Raw genomic sequence first — 23,212 nt, forward strand, 5'->3', positions numbered from 1 at the left:
GCACAATAGTCGTTGTGTATCGTTGTGTATTAGCTTGTCTGACACCGTGTCGGCAGCCAGTACAATACCCAAATTGTCCCCAGACTCTCCACACAATCTGGATGGGCTGAGCCTGTGCACCACTCTGAAATGGACTCACCTTAATGTCTGAGCAAGCGGTATAAATTAAACGTTTGCTGAAATCCAATTCATATATATATCTAGTTCTTCTTGCAAAACACAGCTTATATACCCCCTAGTCCCCAGTCCATTTCAGTGCAACAGAGGATGTGCATTTATAGAGTGCCGAAGTCCTGACGTCACTCGCTCATCTCCTGGTTCACGGACGTAATGTCTCTATGGAGAATAACATGGGGTCATCCTTGAAATCGTCTCATACTGTATAAGCATTCCGGTCCAAAAATAAACAAACTGTCTCTGCGTTGTTGTCGGGGAGGTGTCTCTGGATCGTTTATACGACATTCAGTCACTCATATTTGATACAGTCTGTTTCTAGCGAAAATGTAACCAATTCAGCAGCAGTAACATTAGCGTTCTCTCTCTCAGTCAGTCGATTCTTCATATCCATATAATGAGTGAAACGGCCCCGGGGGATGACATGTTTATTTAACCCATTCTGACCGGGCACCCATTTTGGTGTTAGCATCATGTTATGCTTTACCTATTGAAAAATAGCAGATCTACAAGCTCATATCGCGCCACCGAGTGGCGCGATACGAGCTTGTAGGTCTGCTATTTTTGAAAATTCGAAGAGCGACTGACATTTTTAGAATCTGATCTCAGGTCAGAATGGGTCAATCAGATCCAGTGTGTGTCCAGTGGAAACCTCGTATGAATCTGATCTCAGGTCAGAATGGGTTATATGAGCCGGCGATGTAAAATCCCCCTGTGGGGATTACAATTCAAATGAAAAAGTACATGAATGAACCCGTGGATTTTTGCGCCCTTCTTTCTACCGATATTGAACGCTAGACTTCTATTCGGTGCTCTATTGAAAAGAACAAAGAACACTATACTATTGAAGTGGGTAGTGGGTAGTACCAGTGGTGTGAACTGAACATGTGCCTGACCTGGGCATGAAATCCCAATTTGACCCCTCACTACTTTTATTTTATTTTATTTTTTTATGTTTTTTTTGTGGCTTTTACCTTTTTTTATATACTTTTTATGGAGGGATAGACAGGAAATGGGGGGGGGGGGGGGGGGGTGCACACTTTGTTGTTGTTGTGTTGGTGGTGGTTTGGTTTGCGCATTGTTCCTTGTGTGCGCGTGTGCGTGTGTGTTCATGTTCACGCTATTGAAGTTATGTCTCTGTGACCATGTCTTCATTCTATACGTCCAACCATGCTGCCTCTGTCTCCTTTCGTTGTTCTCGTTCCACTTGTTCTGTCTTTCTTGTCCTTCCTTCCTTCCGTCATTGTTAAAACAACCCCCGCAGAAACATGGTGCCAAACCAAACAGCGGTGTTCTCCGACTCATTCTCTACCTCTACCTCCCATCCCTGTGTGTGTGTGTGTGTGTGTGTGTGTGTGTGTGTGTGTGTGTGTGTGTGTGTGTGTGTGTGTGTGTGTGTGTGTGTGTGTGTGTGTGTGTGTGTGTGTGTGTGTGTGTGTGTGTGTGTGTGTGTGTGTGTGTGTGTGTGTGTGTGTGTGTGTGTGTGTGTGTGTGTGTGTGTGTGTGTGTGTGTGTGTGTACGCATAATCGCATATTATCCTTTAATATACAGTATTTGTGCATGCTGCATGTATCCATCATGTATATAGTACTGTATACAGACAGACAGATTTTTGTGTTTTTGTCAGTGCGCTTTGTGCTTGTGTGCCCGACCAAAAAGTGGTGCAGTTGAAAGACCGAGGAGAGAGAGAGAGAGAGAGAGAGAGAGAGAGAGTGCAGTCAACGCAGTGGCTCAAAATGCTGCAACCATAAACCATATACTGTAGGTAGGTACTGTAGAGGACATGCTGTTCTCTATCAGGATGAAAGCCTGGTTTAAACATGGCACTGCGGAAATGTGCCACAACAAAGGCGCAGCAGAATAGAACGATGTTGTGTGTGAGTGACATATGTGTCCAATAATTTGTCCAGTCACATTCAGTCAGTGGCCGGCAGGCAGCCTTCCTCTGGGGTTGGAACGGTTGGACACATCGCTTATAGATTAGAAGGAGGGATGGGTTGCTGTTTTGAGTCTATATAGCACATGTTTGTGTCCTGTGCTAAGTAGCCTTGTCGAGCCATGAGGCCCATAGGGGGCAGGAGCCTATCTCCTGTTTCTGTATAGCGTGAGGCAGCTTGGTGTACAAGTATACAGCCCCTGGACATGACGCTAGTATATGTCGCTGGGTCCTGTGCTGATATACAGTGTATATGTCCTTGGGTTATACACTGCCACTTCTTTTCCCCTGCAGGGGACGTGCACAGACAGACATCAACGGGGGCTTCAGCCCCTGCCCTTTTACCCGTCTGTCAAACGAACCGCCCTTTCCAGTAGTATAGTAGTGAAAGAAATGCAAATGCAACTCCTTTCCATGCCATGCCGGAAGGCAGCATCCATGAGAATTGCTTTTCCCCCCCCCAAAGTCTCCTGAACGTTTACACAGTATATCTAGCGTTGAACAAATTTCTTTAGAAATCCATGTCGTTACACCCGCATCTCTCCACTAGCTAAAGAGTGCTGGGTTGCGCCCCGGAAATAGCTGATCTACAAGCTCTCAACGCGTCGCAGCGCGACACGTTGTGAGCTTGTAGATCTGCTATTTTTTGTCCAAAAGTGCCCCTGCCCCTCTTAACACTCTCTGCACGTCCCTGGCTGGACCTATAGCAGTTATACTGAACTCCATGACGGTAGTTTCCTTTGGTGAATGAATAAAGATCTCTCTCCTCTCCCCCTTTTTTATCCCTGTAGTTCTACAAGTCTATACAATAGAGGGTATGCGCGTGACATCATCGTACCTGGAAGTTATGCGGGAAATCGGGAACGCCCACTGAGTGGCAAAAAAACCCTACTTTCTGGCCTTGACAGCCCATTCATCCAAACAGAAAAGTCCTGTCTGGTTGCATTGAACAATGTTAAACTCACCAACATTGCAGCTGTACGAAAAGCCTGAATTATCCTCCTTCTATCTGCAAAGTTTTTTTTTTTCTCATAAAAATCCACCATAGAAACGTCAAGAAATGCCCTGCATTCAGAGTTTGGAAGTGCTTGTTTTTTTTTTTTGTTTTTTTTTTGTTTTTTTTTAACCTGTTTTTAACCTTTTATGATATCATATGTTTTTAAACCTTGTAGCACTCTGAGATTCCTTGTGAATGAAAAGTGCATTATAAATAAAATTCATTATTATTATTTATTATTATTCAATAAGACAACATTTTGCTGCCTCCTGCATTATGTGACATTTAGAAAGTAAACGGGTGGTACGCGGGACGGTTGAGTGATTTCCAACGAGCGCTTCCAAACTCCAACACTCCATCATGCTGCTCAATGTTTTGACACTCTGTCTAGATGAGGGGGGCGTGTCCTGATGGGAAAATCATGCATGTGCAATTGTGCATACTCTATCCTACACCCAGTAGTTCTACATAGGTCAGAATACTGCTCACCCCCGTAATCCTTTTTTGTTTTCATGGAGCAACAGACGTATCTGTGTGGTGTCTGGTTCCCATACCATACGTCGATTATCGCTTCCCCCCCCCCCCCCCTCTCAGTGGATGTCCGGAATGCAGTCGGAATGTTGTAGAATTCAGTGGTGGAAAGTAACTAATTACTTTTACTTAAGTACTGTACCTAAGTACAATTTTGAGGTATTTGTACTTTACTTGAGTATTTCCAATTTCCAGTACTTTTACTTCTACATCTCGGAGCCAAGATTTGTACTTTTACCTTAGTTACTAGTTACTTTGGAGATTACATTTTTTGATTATAAAACATAAATTCATCTGCCCTTTGAAAATAGCAGATCTACAAGCTCACAGTAGATTTTGTTCACATTTTGAACTTGTGAAATGGGACATTCTGCACAATGAGTACTTTTACTTTTAGTACTTTAAGTACATTTTGCACTTTTACTCAAGTACATTTTCAATTCCGCACTTTTACTTGTAACGAAGTAGAAGAAGAAGTAGAATTCTGTTCACGCCAGCCAATCGATCGTCTTCATTGTGCCCCTCTCTCTCTCCCTCTCTCTCTCTCTCTCTCTCTCTCTCTCTCCCCCTCTCTCTCTCTCTCTCTCTCTCTCTCTCTCCAGAGTGAACGTCTTCTGATCAAAGGAGCGAAGATCGTGAACGATGACCAGTCCTTCTGTGCTGACATCTATATGGAGGATGGCGTCATCAAGTACGTGAGCCCCTTTATTGAATCCTCAAGAGCCTTGAGAACTTTTGGTTGTGCTGTTATCTCTGAATATGATGACTTATAACTTAAACACTAAACTACTTTCATAAACGTTGTTTTCGGCCCTGCCATTTGTTTTTCAAATATAGCCCAATCTAAAGCTCACAGTGCAGTGTTATAAAATGATACCCAATCTGAGCGTGTATAGTTTCAGAGCAGTGTTGTTTTTGACAGCAACTTTTAGTCATAGTCTCTTGAATGGTTTTCATTGAGTTTTAGTCACATTTTAGTCACCTGGAATATTTTAGTGTTAGTCTAGTTTTAGTCGACTAAATATCATAAGATTGTAGTCCACTAAATCTACAGTTGATTTAGTCGATGCGACGCGTTGTGGGCTTGTAGATCGTCTATTTTCAGCATGTGTAAAATGACTTATACTGGATCTCTTGTCCACTAGTCCCTTCCTAACATTTTAGTCTAGTCTTTATTTGTTGACGAAATTGTCAATACATTTAGTTTTAGTCATCATAGCTTAGTTTCCATTTAGTTTTCGTCAGTGGAAAAAGATAGTTGTACGAACATTTGTCATCTTAGTTGTAGTCGACGAAAACAACACTCTTTCAGAAAAGGATGGAGTGGTGCAGCCTCTCAGTGAACAGTCTATACTAGAAACAGTATGCACTCACAAGGTGAATTATTGTATTATTTACTGCAGCAGTTTGTCTCTGACGTAACGTATAGCGGTTGCAGCTACTCAGGCCTTCATCAGAAAAAAACACTGATGAAGGCCTGAGCCACCGAACCGCGTCTGTTTGACAGAGACTGCGGTAAATTATAAAATTCCAATTACAAAATTCACCTTGTGAGTGCGGACTGTTTCTATAGAAGGTTATAATATGATCCCTGTCTTTCTCTCTCTCTCTCTCTCTCTCTCTCTCTCAGACAAATCGGGGAGAGCCTGATTGTTCCCGGTGGGGTCAAAACCGTCGATGCCCATGGCCGCATGGTGATGCCAGGGGGCATCGATGTGCACACGCGCTTCCAGATGCCTGACCGAGGCATGGTCTCGGCTGATGACTTCTACCAGGGCACCCGTGCTGCTTTGGCAGGGGGGACGACCATGATCAGTATGTCAGCCATTTAGGCTATGTCCTAATCCGGTTTTTGGAGTCTGATTTATATTTTCTATAGATATTTTTTTATCCCACGAACAGTATATGAAATGTGGCCCCTCTGGAGTGAGTGTGTGGTACTAGAGAGTGGCCCTCTCTCCAGTTCCAAAGTTGCTCACCTCCTCACCCCTCATTCTGGATGTCTCCCCCCCTCCCCTCCCCCCCCCACCTCCCCTCCCCCCCCCCTCCCCTCCCCTCCCCCCACCCCCGTCCAGTTGACCATGTGATGCCCGAGCTCGGCGTGAGCCTGCTGACGGCCTTCGAGCAGTGGCGCGAGTGGGCCGACAGCAAGTCCTGCTGCGACTACTCTCTGCACGTGGACATCACGGAGTGGCACCGAGGCATTCAGGAGGACATGGAGACGCTGGTGAAGGACCACGGTACGTACGTACCCCCCCCCCCCAGTGGTTCCCCAAAACCTTTTTCATGTCAGGGACCCCCCAAATTGACCCACTGACGAAGGCCTGCGCGCCGACAAACGCGTTTGTCTGTCTGGTATGACTGACTGACTGACTGACTGCTGCTGCGGAGCACGTTCTTTATTCGGATTTAATTCATTTTCTATACCCCCAAATTGACACTACAATGATGAGCCTGCGGAGTGGACCCCCCCCCACCCCTTTGAAGAGATATGCCAGGGAGGGACCCCCCCCCCCCCCATAAGAGAAGGTTTTTTCGGCTCTAGCAGTGATTCTCAACCCGTCTGATTTCAAGGACTCCCCAGTTGGACCCCCGTTTAATGGCATTTCTATCTCTGAGACCCCCAATTTATATTGTAAAATAAATGTTAATGTAACTCTGAGAGTGTACGAAAGAATGGAACCAAATCCATTTGGTTCCATTGGTACACTCTCTGAGTTACACAACCATAAGGGTTCCATTTGGTTCCAAACTATCATTTAGCTGGGGGACCCCCTGGAAGTCCTTCAAGGACCCCTGGGGGTCTTTGGGAACCCCTGCCTTTAGACCGATCGACTACCCGGCCGAATGTCCATATGTATCTATCAGATGTGTATAGCTGTAGCATAATATCATGCCTAAAACAAGGTTCGTCTGCTAAGTAGTTCCTTCACTGGAGGAAATGTGAATCTAATCTAGGAATTGGGAAGTAATGAGCACTGATCATTCTCTCTCTCCCTCTCTCTCTCTCTCTCTCTCTCTCTCTCTCTCTCTCTCTCTCTCTCTCTCTCTATCTCTCTCCCCCTATCTCTCTCTCTCTCTCTCTCTCTCTCTCTCTCTCTCTCTCTCTCTCTCTGTTTTTGTCTTCACTTCCTTTCTTATTTTGACATTAAAACAATTATCCTCTGTTCTTCAGGTGTAAACTCCTTCCTTGTCTATTTGGCTTATAAGGATGTGTATCAACTTACTGACTCTCAGGTAGGACATTGCCTATGATGCCTTTGTAATGACAGGTAGGACACACACATTGTGTGTGTGCTGACCCCCAGGGGTCAACTGTATGGGGACAGGGAGGGAGGGACTCCTTATATGGTCAGCACACACTATAGTAGGGGGGATTATCACAACAAAACAAAAACAAAATAAGTGATATTTGAATTAAGTTAAATCACTGAATATACCTTTTAAAAAAGAGACTTGCAGCACTGCCATCCGTACCTTGCAACTACCCATTTGTGTCTTCTTCTATGACCTGGAAACACACCAGATGTACTGCATATTGGCTGACATCATGAACATTGCATTACAGAGCCTTGCTCTCGGTGCTAACACTTCTCCTCAGTTTGTTTCAATTGGCCAGCTCTGGATTAACCCATTTTGGTGTTAGCATTATGTTATGCTTTAGCTATTGAAAAATAGCAGATCTACAAGCTCGCTACGAGCTTGTAGGTCTGCTATTTTTGAAAAATCGAAGAGCGACTGACATAGAAGACATTTTTTTAGAATCTGATCTCAGGTCAGAATGGGTTAAAAGGCTTGATTGAGGGAGGCCAGCCCCACTAGCCCAGTGCTACTCCTTGCCTGGGGAGAGTGAGGTTATGATGCTACTGTACTACTACTGTAGGCCCAGATCCATATATATATATCGGCCTGGCAGATATATCGTCCCTTATTTGACTTTTGTTTTTGGCGACATCGGGATTGGCAATTATGCTGCTGATTTTCTTTCTCCAAACACTTTAACCCATTCTGACCTGGCACCCATTTTGGTGTTAGCATCATGTTATGCTTTAGCTATTGAAAAATAGCAGATCTACAAGCTCATATCGCGCCACCGAGTGGCGCGATACGAGCTTGTAGGTCTGCTATTTTTGAAAAATCGAAGAACGATTGACATTTTTAGAATCTGATCTCAGGTCAGAATGGGTTAATCAGACCAGTGTGTGTCCAGTGGAAACCTCGTATGAATCTGATCTCAGGTCAGAATGGGTTAAGTCTGGTGTCCCTATGTTGGGCATGTTATTGTAGGTGAGGAATTAAATATGAATTAAATTCAATTAAATGTCGTTGCTGTCGGAAGGAAACCTCCCAACTCCATTTTTGAGGTTTTAGAAACAGCCTTAGGTCTGCGTGTAGTAGACAAAACCTCTATAACTCAATCGGACCCTCAGACTGTCCGCTAAAGCAAATGCCTCCACCACCTCTCCCACTCTCATGCAAGTAATTGACAATATATAAAGCTTTCTACATTTCTTGATTTATTTACTTGCGCAAGCAGAGCGCGCAAGTAATCGTTTCGCTTGGTCTCTTCGAAGTGAAGACAAGTTTTCTTCAACGGTGAATCTGTGCCTGGTTTGCTGGGACTAGTTACAACATTACGTCATCCTTGAGAGAGTACATGGTGTGTATATGACGTAATGTTGTAACTTGTAACTTGTAACTTGTAACATTACGTCATATACACACCATGTACTCTCTCAAGGATGACGTAATGTTGTAACTAGTCCCAGCAAACCAGGCACAGATTCACCGTTGAAGAAAACTTGTCTTCACTTTTTGGAACCAAGTAACCACAGTATACTGCTAATCAAATTACAACTACATACTCTGTATGTAGTTGTAACTAGAACAACTACATACAGTCTGTAATTTGTAAATCTGTGCCTGGTCTGCTGGGACCAGACTACACAGATGACCATATCTCTGGTCCCAACATTATGTTTCTGGATTGTATAAAAATCACGCAAATGTCAAAAAGTTAACCATTAAGCTTAACGTCGTTGTAGTATATAACTAACTAAACCAAACAGAACTTTAGGATAAAGGACAGAAATCCATACCATTTCAGAGAAGAGAATTTTTCTACCGAACTGACTACGCAGACTACTTTCTCTCTCGAAAGTACTTGCGCGCTCTGCTTGCGCACTAGTAGGCCATTTATGGCCTACTAGTGTGCAACAAGCAAGTATGCACTCGGCAGAGTGCAGTTCTAGTTATTTTTTATTTCCGGGAAAATTTCTTCCCGACAGCAAGAGATATGATTAAAAAAAAAAGTTTTATTTCTTTAATCGATTTTCTTGCTTGATTTAAAGATTTTGTGCTCCAAAAGATGTCAGTCAAAACATTGTTAATCGGTGGTCTAGGAAGGCTCTCCATCATTTGGCATCTGTCGGACTCCAGATGAAACCCAGATGTCTGTTTCTGACTCGCTGTAAAAGTCAATTAATCCCACTTGAAAGCTCTTCTGAAACAGGACCGTGCCGGTCTTTTTACGCACCTGTGAGAGGAACGCATTAACCCATTTTGACCTGGGAAACGATTCTACAAATGTCTTCTAAATCCTGACAGTTTTCTGAAAAACCTTCTATGTTTCTACGTATGTCAGTGTTGCGCAAACAATTTCATGTCAAGGACTATTATGTAATTGGCCGCGGACCCCCATCTGAAAATATGTTGTTCCAGGGACCCTCCCAGAAGCATAGATTCGAGTTAAAAACATTCGCTCTGAAATAATATATACTCAAAGATTTGCGCACACATTTTCACGATTTTTCAAAAATAGCAGACCTACAAGGTCCTAGCGCGGCACTCGGTGGCGCACTATGAGCTTGTAGATCTGCAAATTTCTCAATAGCTAAAGTAGAACAGAATGCTTAACCCATTCTGACCTGAGATCAGATTCATACGAGGTTTCCACTGGACACACACTGGTCTGATTAAGCAATTCTGACCTGAGATCAGATTCTAAAAATGTCAGTCGTTCTTCGATTTTTCAAAAAATAGCAGACCTACAAGCTCGTAGCGCGCCACTCGGTGGCGCGCTACGAGCTTGTAGATCTGCTATTTTTCAGTAGCTAAAGCATAACATGATGCTAAACACCAAAATGGGTTCCCGGTCAGAATGGGTTAAAAGTAAAACACCAAAAGGGGTCCCCGCCCAGAATGCATTAAGGACAGTACAGCCAAAGTTTAATCTTTCGCTCTCCCGTGCCGAACTTTGACGGGCTCTTTATTATCGTGTAGTTGGGGCAGCCGGGAGATGACGATGAGTCATTCAAGACGTCAGTTTCTGTGTAAGGCCAAACATCACATTTTGCTAGAGTCTTTGGCAACGTATACTGGCCTGTTAACCCATTTAGACCTGAGAAAAGATTCTACAAATGCCTTCTAAATCCTGACAGTTTTCTGGAAAACCCCTGTTTCTATACGTCAGTGGTTCTCAAACATTGTCATGTCAAGGACCCCCAAGATTATTATGTAATTGGCTGCCGACCCCCATCTGAAAATATGTTGTTTCCAGGGACCAGAAGCAAAGATTTGAGTCAAAAACGTTCGTTTCTGAAAGAATATATATATATATATATTCAAAGATTTGCATGACATTTTCACGATTTTTCAAGAAATAGCAGCTGTGAGCTTGTAGAGCTGCTATTTTCCAACAGCTAAAGTATAACACAATGCTTAAAACACCAAAAGGGAGACGGCAATGACACCTGATGTTGTTACAGGTGTACGAGGTGTTCAGCGTGATCCGTGATCTTGGAGCCGTCGCTCAAGTTCACGCGGAGAATGGAGACATTGTGGCTGAGGTACGGCAGTACATATGTACAGTACACTGTACACAACACTCACATAGTATCAGCGTAATATCGGGCATATTATTACGTGTCTAAAGACACGAGAGTTAAATGAACATGCGGTACGTTTTGCTGCGTGTTGTGGAGGGAATTGAATAGAGATGAATGTTGCTTGGAAACGGTTGGCATCAAATAGGGCTTCAAGCAACTAGTCGACTATTCAACTAGTCGACTAGTAAATCCACTAGTCGACCTTGTTGTTGGTACTACGTTTTATTTTGGTAGGCCTCATGGTCAGGTAGATTATAGTTATAGTCACCAATGTACACAGTTTTTAAATGTACAAATATTTTCCATTTTTACATAATGGGTAGTTAAATAACTAGTCGACTAGTAAACTAGGCAACTAGTCGACTAGTAAAAATGACTAGAAGTGAACGTCCTAGCCGCGTCAAACATACAACTGGGCAGGCTCCGTTTTTTTGATAATGTGCCAAACAGTACGAATAATGATTAGCTTCTGGTATGAATGAAATTGTCTCCTGTCTTGTCTCCAGACCAGACCAGTCCCCTACGGGGTTACAAGACGACACCAAACAACATAAACTGCACAGAGTTACATGAATCAGTGTTACAAAACACAGACCGACAGATAATGACAGATGGAAGTATTGCTGTGACTTAATAATAATAAGTCATAGTAATTATTTTTTGGCAGGTCATTTTATTTAGTCTCAATGAGATGTTCAATACTAACTAAATGTGTGTGTGTGTGTGTGTGTGTGTGTGTGTGTGTGTGTGTGTGTGTGTGTGTGTGTGTGTGTGTGTGTGTGTGTGTGTGTGTGTGTGTGTGTGTGTGTGTGTGTGTGTGTGTGTGTGTGTGTGTGTGTGTGTGTGTGTGTGTGTGTGTGTGTGTGTGTGTGTGTGTGTGTGTGTGTGTGTGTGTGCAGGAGCAACGTAGGATCTTGGACCAGGGAATTACTGGTCCTGAGGGACACGTGCTGAGCCGTCCTGAAGAGGTAGGACGGTATAGTTTTCCTTCGATGGTTGTCCTGTTTGGTTTGTAGCATTATTTCTAACAACAAACAACTAACAGAATATGACCCAGACCTGCATTGCATGTCATCTAGCCCCTCGACAAGCTCTCTGCTCTCCTGTCACAATAAAGTAGTATCTTTAATGGGTTGAACATCATTCTTGAGGGGTTAAAAAAACAAACATTGCAGAGGTCACAAGTTTGTGTATCATAAAAAAAGTCACAAGTCATAAAAAAATATTTTGGCAATTTTTTGGCATCCATTGTTAGGTATGCCCATGTGATGACCACGGATATGGAAAAATATGTATTTTTCATTTCACTACGCCTTTAAGCCTTTGAACCCATTAGCGTGTATAATTTATTTTGCGGCTCCGCTTATTTTATTTTCAAATAAAGTGTATGCACGCAAAATACCCTTAAATTATAAATACCCATTATTTATAATTTATCATGCAGAAAATATGGTTTGATCTTTTATCCTTAAACATCACTGATGACATGACGATTGCAGATCGGCTATTTTCAGCAAGTGTAAAATCAGCCATCAAGGCCCGCCGACATTTTAGTCGACTAAATCAACTGTAGATTCAGTCGACTGAAACTAGACTAACACTAAAACATTCCAGGTGACTAAAATGTGACTGAAACTAGACTCGACACTAAAACATTCCAGGTGACTAAAATGTGACTAAAACTAAATGAAAGCTATTCTCCAGGTGGAAGCGGAGGCGGTCAACCGGACCGTGACGGTGGCCAATCAGACCAACTGCCCTCTCTACATTACCAAGGTGATGAGCAAGACTGCCGCCGATGTCATTGCTCTGGCCAGGAAGAAGGGTGAGAGAGAGAGAGAGAGAGAGAGAGAGGCATCTCAAAACATGAAAATCAAATCACTTCAGGAGACAACGTTCTTTATTTTTTGCTCCACTGACAATGGTTGTGAGGTAGCTCTGGTCCATATAGCCTTCTACTGCTTCAGTATAAGGCTACGGGACTTTCGGTTTTAAATCTCAAATCGAAAATCAGACCAGCCTCTCCTCTTTAGCGTAAATAAAAAAGAACATTTTTGCTACTCACCAAAACAAAGGCGGGTTGTGTCATTAGAAAGCCTACTTTCCTTAGTGGACGCGATATTCTCTATGAGGCAGTTCTCTGGGCAATATCGGTAGAGGGCGCATTGGAGTAACTAAAAGTATTTTTTTCCCGGTGGAAAAGAAATCCTATTTTTTGGCCAAAAAGTACCGTTTATACGTGTGGTGGGGGGCTCAGAGTGCGTCCACTAAGGAAAGTAGGCGTTCTAATGACACAACCCGCCTTTGTTTTGGTGAGTAGCAAAAACTTTCTTTTTATTTACGCTAAAGAGGAGAGGCTGGTCTGATTTCGATTTGAGATTCAAGACCGAAAGTCCCATAGCCTTATACTGCAGTAGAAGGCTATGGACCAGAGCTAGTTGTGAGGATGCATTTGTGATGATTTTAGTAGAGTGAGATCATTACGTCCCACACCAGCAGTGCTGCTAACAGATTTGTTGCAAAAAGGTCATTTTGGTAATAAAATCTCCCTTGTTGTTGTTGTTGATCCAAACCACCATGCGAATAAAAATAAATCTCCCATTCATTAAGACACACATGCCCATAACTTAGAGGTTACAGTGCCGAGTGGTTTCATTTCTAAATGGTGTTGGACTTTTCAGGCACTGTGGTCTACGGGGAGCCAATCACTGCGAGCCTGGGAACGGACGGCTCTCACTATTGGAGTAAGAACTGGGCTAAAGCTGCTGCCTTCGTTACAAGCCCTCCTCTGAGCCCTGATCCAACCACGCCCGACTATCTCAGCTCTCTCCTCTCCTGGTAAAAAGGATTATACGTTTATATTTAGTTGTTATATGCCAATTCCCTATACTCCCTGTGTATTGTAGTGTCGTTTCTGTTGTCTCTTCTAACTCCTACAGTTGGTCTTAGGTCTCACTCACACCTAAGACACACTTGTGTCCTGTGTGTTCTGCGTGTCATGGCCGCCCTCAATGCATTTCCAATGGGAGTCACATGGTTGGAAGACACAACCTTGGGGCAGCGGTGGCCGAACGGTTTGCGGAGCGGTCTTGATATCGGAAGGTCGCTAGTTCGTATCCCCGGACCGGCACGTTAAAATTACCACCGCTGAAGTGCCCTTGAGCAAGGCATTGAACCCCTACCATGAAATGTTCTATGAGCAGGGCCTGGCTGTATAAACAAGTTCTTGAGCTTAGTCCAGTTACCCTGGGTAAACATAGTACCTTTCCTTTCCTTTCCTTTGCATGGCTGTCTTCTGATGATGATGATGATGATTATGACAAATAATACCCTTCTTGCAGAGTACTTTGTGAGTTTCAAGGCAGATGTGGCAACTTACAGAAGGAAAAGGAAAATAACTGCCATTGGTGTTCTATTGGTCACAGTGATGTCTAAGGAGATTTTCACCTATGCATTTTCAAACAGTGGGCTAAGCTGCTCAAGTGCAGGCTGCAGAAAGCCCAGGGCTAGCTTAACCTCGTCTGACACTCAAGTGTATTAACTATTAGCCCACAGCATAGCCCTCTGTTAAGGATTCACGTTTGAAAATCTGAGCCAAGGGTTAAAGATGGAGTACCGTGATTTTCCTCCCCCCCTAAAACATAATCATCAGGTACTATGATTAATTATACTAGGAGGAAGATTGATTTAAAAAAAGTGTACAGAATTGTGTTTTTCTGTGGCCACACCCACCAGGTTTTCACCTTAGCACCCCACCCACCTGAACTTAAGCCTCGCCCACAGCTGTTGTTGTATGATAATGTGGGAGGGGTTAGGGTTATGATGTCACTAAAATGGTGTTATTTCGATTGGGCCTTTTACTCAAAGGCTTTCAGCTTTCAGGAAGAAACCAAAAAATACACAGGGAAGACATTATTTGAATATTATAACCACACCTGGAGGTCGTACCGTTAACTCCATAGACACATGCAAAACAGAAAAAGTAAAAATATCACGGCACCTTCTGAACACTCAAACTCGAGAACACGGACCTCGAGTGCTCTTAACCCTCGTGTTTTGGGGTTAGCCTTGAAAAGACAGGAATAAAACCCTTCTGTGGAAGGTGATTTTAGGAATCCCCTAGGCTAAGGTTTGGTGGTATCCCCTTTCGAAGCTTTTGATTGATTGAATGTGTCAACTCTAAAAGCCAATATAATCCATTTGCAATGAAAACCCTGATGAATTGATCGCCTTTATGCTCCGCTCACTTCTCTGCCATAGCGGTGACCTTCAGGTGACCGGCAGCGCCCACTGCACCTTCACCACCGCCCAGCGTGCCGTGGGCAAGGACGACTTCAGTCTGATCCCGGAAGGGGTCAACGGCGCGGAGGAGAGGATGTCCCTCGTCTGGGACAAGTGTGTGGTGCGTGCGTTTGAAGCTTGATTAACCACTTTGAACTCTGTTGTCCTGATTATGTCATTGTAGTCAAAACAAAAAAAAAAGAAAGAAAAAAGGTCCTTTCAGACGTGTGGAAAACGTCATAACTAATCCAACCGACGGGTTGCGAGGTCGTGTACAAACGTCCTAGCAATAGACGATAGAAAAATGATATGTGCATGCGCGTTGCCGTTCACTTCCCTGTATACGGCTCAGAAAGAATGCCTCGTATCTCCTAATCTAGGGAGCTCTCCGTGGTTTTGACCAGATGGATATACTATAAGCTCTTCATTTCTGACTTCAACATGCCTCTCGTTCCAAATATGAACGCGAGGGATTATTCGGCAACTTTACCATACTTTATAACTTCATCAACTTTATAATAAATAATAGGAGGTAAGCGAGCAGAAATATTTCTCCCGGTTTTTGTTATTTTGAAACGAAATCCCGGCGCTGATTGTGTTTTTTACGCACACGTTGTCGCCTGGATCCACGACAGAAATTGAAAATGAACTTTAAGGCGTGTTAAATCACTGCCCGTTTGAAAGGACCTAAAGACAATTCATGATGACTTGTGGATTGGCTATTTGTTTTATAATTTTGAATTGTGATTGAAATCCTAAGTGTTTAATTTGACTGAGCAGTCAGCACTGCAAAAATCTAGGGCATTATGTGACATAGTAATATGAAAGTCACAGCATCCTGTGTGGGTCTAGCAAAAGCCAGCAGCCTTGTTAAAGGGCCGACTAAAGGCCAGACCGCATCAATGCGACTCGTCGCAACTCCTTGCAAAACTGTTTTAAGGCCATACAGCAACTCCTTGCAACTGCCATTGGAGATAAATAGTTGCAAGGAGTTGCATTGAGGTGGCCTTTAGTCTCTGAACCCCTGCTAGCTCGATTATACGTTTCCTTTGAAAAGAGCATGATGAACTTTACTCAAGTTACATCACCCAGCATTTCCCCTTATGCACGGTTTCATCTTTGGTGCATTGCAGGTGACGGGTAAAATGGACGAGAACCAGTTTGTGGCAGTGACCAGCACCAACGCAGCCAAGATATTCAACCTGTATCCCCGTAAAGGTCGCATCGCCGTGGGGTCTGATGCTGACCTTGTGTTATGGGATCCAGACGTCACTAAGATCATCTCTGCTAAGACCCACAACTCGGTATGCTTGTGAAATATACGGTCTTATCTACTATATGAAGTATTGGACATTGGGCATTGGAATGGACACATTCGCAAAGCGACACATTGCCTGACAGTGAGGGCAAACGCGTTGGCTGACCTGGCAACGACAGGTAGCAGTGTTGTTTTTGGCAGCCGATTTTTCTATTTTAGTTTCAGTCATAGCTTCTTGTCTCTTGAATAGTTTTCACTTAGTTTTAGTCACCCGGAATGTTTTAGCGTTAGTCTAGTATAGACTAGTATAAAATGACTTATACTGGATCTCTTGTCCACTAGTCCCTTCTAGGGCGTTCACTTCTAGTCATTTTTACTAGTTGACTAGTTGCCTAGTTTACTAGTCGACTAGTTGTTTAAAAGATATATATTTGTACATTTAAAAACTGTGTACATTGCAGGTGACTATAACTATAATCAACCTGATCTTGAGGCCTACAAAATCGGGGGGGGGGGGGGGGGGATATAATAAAACAAATAAACTTGTATTTTATTTTATCAACTAGTCAACTAGTACCAACAAGGTCGACTAGTTGCTTAATGCCCTAGTCCCTTCCTAACATTTTAGTCTAGTTTTTATTTGTTGACGAAATTGGCAGTATATTTAGTTTTTATTTAGTTTCCATTTAGTTTTCATCAGTTTTAGTCGACGAAATCAATACCGACATGGACGACGGGTAGGAATAAGAGCCTGTTTCAGCCTATAGCGTTAGAAGGAGTTCTGCAGGGCAAGAAGGAAAACAATCTCAACGTTGGACCCTGCAGCGGTCTCCACTGGCTACCAGTCTCAAGAGGCTAGTCAGACCATGTAACAAATGTCTTGCCATGTTATGTTATACAGATTTCACTAATGATTAAATCAGCTACATGTCTGAAATCAGTGCAATTGGCCTATATAGACTACTTTGTTTGTTGTATCAGAGGACCTTGTATGTATGGCACTTTGACTGCTGAGCGTGCCTAATACTAGTAATAGGTTTAAAACTACACCAGTGGGTCGTTGACATGGCGGTGACTCAGAGGAGTGATGTCATCCATAAAATCTTGCCAAAGAACTGGAACACATAGGTTGTGATTGTTAGCAGGCAAATGCATTCAGAGAGAGAGAGGTGTGTGTGTGTGTGTGTGTGTGTGTGTGTGTGTGCGCAGAAAGGGAAAGACTATTAGTTTGCATGTCATTAGTAACTAATTGCTAACAGATGCCATCTTCTATGGTTTCCCTCATTTTGCTTGGTCAGGAAATGATGAACTAATGTTCATGGAGAAAATTGTTCATTTGGCGTGTGTGTGTGTGTGTGTGTGTGTGTGTGTGTGTGTGGGTGTGTGTGGCCACCTCCTAAAAGCTACTGTGGCTGAGGTCATAGCAATCTGGTTAGCTCTTAAAAAAACAGCATTATGTCACTGGTAGGCTGGCCATCATCATCATCACGCACGCACGCACACAGGCACACACACACACACACACACACACACACACACACACACACACACACACACAGAGATGCCATACCTTTTTATCATTACATAGATTATCCACCGTTTTCAAAGTTGATTTAGATGTAAATCTATTGTAACAATAAACTTTAATAAGTGCATTCTTCACATGTTAGTCCTTCACATAGTTTTATAGTCTAGTCTAGTTTAGTCTCATAAGAACAAACAAAGAGGTAGCAAAAATGGTAGCAAATGGACCCTAACGGGTTCATTTGGTTTCATTTTACGCTCTCAAGAGTTAGATTATCGTTAAACACCTGCATCGTTTCATTTACAAGAAGTCTACACAATTAGAGAATGTAAAACAATATGTTATTTTGATCACGGTGTGCCTTGTTATCTCTCGGTCAACAACCGCATGGAATCGTGGACAAAATCTTATCCGGCAAACAAAATATTCAACGTTTTGAGAGGCTAAATCTCCATCAAATGGTGGTCCGTGGCTCAAATAAATAAACGGACCTAAACTCAACCCGTCACATTGTCTTTCCCCCCCCCCCCCCCTCCCACAGACTGTGGAATACAACATCTTTGAAGGCACTGAGGTCCGTGGCGGTCCCCTGGTGGTGATCAGCCAGGGGAAGATTGTGCTGGAGGAGGGGAACCTCCACACTACTGAGGGATCGGGACGCTTCGTGGCCCGCAAACCCTTCCCCGACTATGTTTACAAGAGGATAAAGGCCCGCAGCAGGGTATGTATATGAAGCCTGGTTTATGTTTCTGTCTGCGACATGCCTAAAAGGTTGCCCCGATCTTACAAGATCTAACAACACGACGTCGCGATGCAGCAGCAGCTGCTTGTGAAAAAGACGAATGGCCTGGAAACCGTCAGAGTCAACTTTAGCTCTCTTATTAATTGCGGCAGTTACAGAACATCTATTTCATTTTTTTTACAGTGCTTAACCATTGCTTTCGATTATGTATTTCGTGACAGTTTCCAGGCATTAATCCATTCTGGTCGGGAACCCCTTATGGTGCATTATGTTATACTTTAGCTATTGAAAAATAGCAGATCTACAAGCTCGTAGCGCGGCACTCGGTGCCGCGCTACGAGCTTGTAGATCTGCTATTTTTGAAAAATCGTGAAAATGTGGAGCAAATCTTTGAATATATATATTCTTTCAGAGTTTCTAACTCATAACTTTGCTTCTGGGGGGTTCCTGGAACAACATATTTTCAGATGGAGGTCGGCGGCCAATTACATATAATTTCCTTGACATGAAATATTGAGCACCACTGATATAGAAACATGAGGTATTTCAGGAAACCGTCAGGATTTGGAAGACTTTTTTTTGTTTTGTTTTTTGACGTCCGGCACTACCGTAAACGGGTCAATGCATGCATTATGAGCGAGCGGTCTGTTTGTGACTCCTCCTCGTCACGCGTCGTTATGTGTCTTTATCTCCTGCAGCTGGCTGAGCTGAGGGGGGTCCCCAGGGGGCTGTACGACGGGCCGGTCTGCGAGGTGTCGCTCACTCCTAAAACCATGACTCCCGCCTCGTCCGCCAAGACCTCGCCCGCCAAGCAGCCGGCGTCGAGCGGCGCCCAGCCCCCCCGAAACCTGCACGCGTCTGGTTTCAGCCTGTCCGGTCAGTGGAGAGCGGAGACCACGTGTTGTTTTCTTTGGCAGCACATTTTGGTTTTAGTCGTATAGTCTCTTGGAATAGTTTTCATTTGGTTTCAGTCACGTTTTAGTCACCCGGGAATGTTTCAATGTTTCAGTCAACTAAATCTACAGGTGATTTAGTCGACTAAAATGTATTTTTGGCAGGCCTTGATGCCGTCATCGTGACTGATTTTACACTTTCTGAAAATGCCCGATCTACAAGCTCACAACGTGTCGCAGCGCGGCGCGTTTTTCAGCAAATGTAAAATGACTTATACTGGATCTCTTGTCCACTAGTCCCTTGCTAACATTTTAGTCTAGTTTTTATTTGTTGACGAAATTGTCAACATATTTAGTCTCAGTCATAGTAGCTTAGTTTTCATTTAGTTTCCATGTCGTTTTAGTCAGTGGAAAAAGGTAGTCGACGAACAATTTTCGTCTTAGTTTTAGTCGACGAAATCAACACTGGTGGAGACACGCGTCCCATGTCAATATCTCTATTAGCAACGTGTGGATAGAGCGCTGCGGTCCCGCCCCCCTTTCTACAATGACGAGGGCACCAGGAAATAATTCCCCATTCATTTACCCCCATAGACGTTGGCTAAAGTATTTATTTAAAGACATTTTAAGCCTCGGACAAAGCCAACAGCCGACAAATCAACAAATCATGACAATAAACAATTTTATTTTGAGAAAGAAGAAAAAAAAAGAAAGTGCAGGGTTTTCTTCTTTCTAATTATTTGTTCGGGCTGCAATCTTTTTGTTTATTGTCATGATTTGTCAACTCGGCTATTGGCTTAAATGCTTAAATGTATGACTGCGACGCTCTATTCTCCATATGCAGACGGCGGCCATCTTACCATATAAGTTAATGGCAAGTTGCTACCTAGGTGCAACTTCCATTGGCAGCCCGTTCATCCAAACAGAAAAGTCCTATCTGTATTAAACAACGTCAAACTCACCAACATTGCAGCTGTACGGAAAGCTTAAATTATTCTCTTTCTATCCTCAAAGTGTTCTTAAAAATCCACTGTAGACATGTTATGAGCTACTTTGTGTCAAGTCATTATTTTTCTAAGTGCTGGAGTTTGGAAGTGCTCGTTAGATATCACTCAACTCAACTGCCCTGCGTACCACCTGTTTTGAATTGGCACATAATGCAGGAGGCAGCAGGACGTTGCTTTACTGAAAACGAGTGCTTCCAAACTCTGTTGGAAACATGGCCGCGGTCTGCAAATGGGCAATTATGTATGTACGTGACATACAGTAACAACAATCACCTCATGTAATGTAGTGTAAGATGTTAAAGTTCTTATTTTCACCCCTCCTCAGGTGCTCAGGCCGATGACAACATGCCACGCCGGAACACCCAGCGCATAGCGGCCCCGCCTGGTGGTAGGGCCAATATCACCCTGGGTTAAGAGCACTCTCCCCAGAGGGCGAACTCGGGGTGGGGCAAACGAGGGCTTTGGGGGGCAGGGGTGTGGGTGTAATGCATCAGGAACTGAGAAGCCCAAGTAAAACACGCCTACATCGGGAACCAACAACCTTCGCGTCGCCTCACACCCCTCAGCCTCAATCGCTCGACGCTCACCCCCTTTTTCGCTCCCTCCACCCTTCCCTCATCCATAACACCCTGTTCCAGAGAAGACACCTAGAAAAGTTCTGCCTCATATGAAGAAGGAAAAAAAAGGAAACAAACGGCAACACTCCTTATTTGAGCACTTTTGACTGTATTATTTAGTGTTTTATACTGTAATTTTATTTTGTACATGCCGTGTATCTTTTTAGTTTTATGTCACTGTGGTAACACAGGGGTCATACAGGAAGTCTTGTTCTTATTTTCATCCATTCTTTTGTGTTTTGGATCCAAGGTAAGTGAGCCATAAATTCATATAATAATTTGTCTTTTTGCAGTTAAAAACATGCAACAGTGCCCTCTTGTGGTTCAGTAGGGGAGTATCGGAGGGTTTGCCCACAAGCTTTCCACTTTTGTTCTGTTCAATTTGAGTGACTCTACTTCCATCTTTAAGACTGAAATATGTCGCTGATAAATTGTCATGAAAAGGGCTGGGGCAACCGCATAGGGCAAGTTAAAGTCATACTGTGTAACTTCATCAAATAGTATTATTATTATTATTTTTTACAACTTCTCTTAACCTTATTAAATAACTTATTTGCGAGTGTCTGTCCCCACACTAGGCACTGGACATTTTTATGAATGCATTTTACAGTTGATAAATTCAGTTTTTGACAACTTGAACAACGTTCCAAAATGTAGTCGCTGTTTGAACCCGGCAACATTCCTTTTTGAGCATCTAGTTCTTTATAGATAAACGCTGTAATTACCGGGACGCCGCCAAGAAATTATTCTTCAAAATGTATGTTACACTGTATGACTTTAAATGTAAATCCAGTAACTGGACTGTCCTGTTATTGGCACAAATCTTGTGTTATCCCACTTTCCTGAGGTACATGAGTGGGAAAACCACGCTCCATTTTAATAGTTTCATTGGGTCACGATGTCACGCAGGGAAAAACAGACGATCTACAAGTTCACAACTTGTAGATTGTCTTATTTCCCCTCCATGATACCGTCACCCCATATGAAGCATGAATCACGGTCCAGTATCTTCACTGACTCACGGCTGCTGGGTGCCCTGTGTTACGCTAAACCCTGCTCCATATTTATTCATTTGGCTGCTGATTTTGTAGAGTTTGCTGGTGCTTGTGACACATCTCCTGGGGGTCAAGAAGCCCTCATACAGTGGGGGGAAGGAGAGAGGAAAGGTTACTTACTCACTTGTCATGTTTAGATCCGATCTTGACAACCTCTCCTTGCCTTAAAAATCGGCCTTAAAACCTTCCTCGTAGAGAATTGTCAAGTCACCTGGTAGTGTTTGGGTTGGTGCCACTCTGTTCCTCAATTCACCCATTCACTACTAAAGTATAGCTCTTCTCGACTTTGTTTGCATTCCTACGGATCCCAAAGATCCATACTCCATTTTGCCAGGTTGCTATTGCACTTTTACGTATGACCCACCCATCCATCACCAACCAGTGCATTTGCATTAGTGAATGTTTATCCTCATCCTTTTTATACTCATCGAATCCAACACTTTCCTTTTGAATCTTTATGTGCCTGAACCCACAGAAGTTGTACTGAATAGTTTGATTTTTATTATTATTTTTATTATTATTATTATTATTGAGGTAAGAGGATGATGTAAGATTTTAAAAGAAAAGAAAAGAGAAAAAGTTGCAAAATAGCTGGGTTTAACCGATACAAAGGTGCCAGATTTTGAGCTTTCAAAAGGGCCTATTTTACCGGTAGTGCTCCCGTAGAGATGAGAAATGCTCACTATCTTGAAATATTCTATTGTTTTTAGAGTTTTAACCTGTTGTCACAACTGCTTTGTAAGTGTCATTCTGTAAGTATAGATGCCTACAGGCTTGAGCACTGTTTGATTTTATGCTTGAAAAGTAGACATGAGCTAATTGTTACTCCCGTGTAAGTGTTGATGTGTGAGGGATGGGGGGGACATGTACCGCAGGCTCTCTCGTACAGCCATGCGGTCGTCTCTCCGACGGCCTCATGTGTTCCTGCTCCCCCCTTTTTTTTTTTTTTTTTGCATGGTCTGGTTTTCATTAAAAGCCAAGCAGTCCTTCAACATGTTTTTTCCCTTTCTTCAGCTCTCATGTGGGTGAGAACTTGGCCACGGGTCAGTGTTCTTCTTCTGCAGCCTCTTCCACTCCATGACTCAACGAGTCAACATGGAGCAACGCGCGCACAGACACACACACACACACACACACACACGCACGCATACACACACAGACACACAGATGGAAGAAGTATAGTGACTGCCCCACCACCTTAGTGCCTGTGGTTTTCCTTCTGCAGTTTTCCAGGCTTCATTCTGGTCTCGCTATAGTCTGGAAAGCCTAATATGGGAGGAAACGTCTTGTCAGTCCTAGTTAATGGTA

At 43.2% G+C, this 23,212-nt stretch overlaps 1 protein-coding gene across 1 annotated transcript in view; it reads left to right on the forward strand.

Annotated features, from left to right (window-relative positions):
- dpysl2b (dihydropyrimidinase like 2b) overlaps positions 1 to 22,896 on the forward strand; it is a 34,484-nt gene extending 11,588 nt beyond the window's left edge. Inside the window, exons 2-14 of the mRNA XM_080756624.1 lie at positions 4,242 to 4,330; positions 5,270 to 5,454; positions 5,715 to 5,879; positions 6,815 to 6,876; positions 10,407 to 10,487; positions 11,426 to 11,494; positions 12,231 to 12,351; positions 13,208 to 13,364; positions 14,787 to 14,928; positions 15,941 to 16,111; positions 18,132 to 18,311; positions 19,031 to 19,208; positions 20,558 to 22,896. Of these exons, the coding sequence (XP_080612750.1) occupies positions 4,242 to 4,330; positions 5,270 to 5,454; positions 5,715 to 5,879; positions 6,815 to 6,876; positions 10,407 to 10,487; positions 11,426 to 11,494; positions 12,231 to 12,351; positions 13,208 to 13,364; positions 14,787 to 14,928; positions 15,941 to 16,111; positions 18,132 to 18,311; positions 19,031 to 19,208; positions 20,558 to 20,646 (1,689 nt within the window). The 3' untranslated portion in view covers positions 20,647 to 22,896. The remainder of the gene's footprint in view (positions 1 to 4,241; positions 4,331 to 5,269; positions 5,455 to 5,714; positions 5,880 to 6,814; positions 6,877 to 10,406; positions 10,488 to 11,425; positions 11,495 to 12,230; positions 12,352 to 13,207; positions 13,365 to 14,786; positions 14,929 to 15,940; positions 16,112 to 18,131; positions 18,312 to 19,030; positions 19,209 to 20,557) is intronic.
- The last annotated feature ends 316 nt before the right edge of the window (positions 22,897 to 23,212 follow it).

This window comes from Protomyctophum bolini, assembly GCF_963924005.1.
Source record: "Protomyctophum bolini genome assembly, chromosome: 22".
Lineage (NCBI taxonomy): Eukaryota > Metazoa > Chordata > Actinopteri > Myctophiformes > Myctophidae > Protomyctophum > Protomyctophum bolini.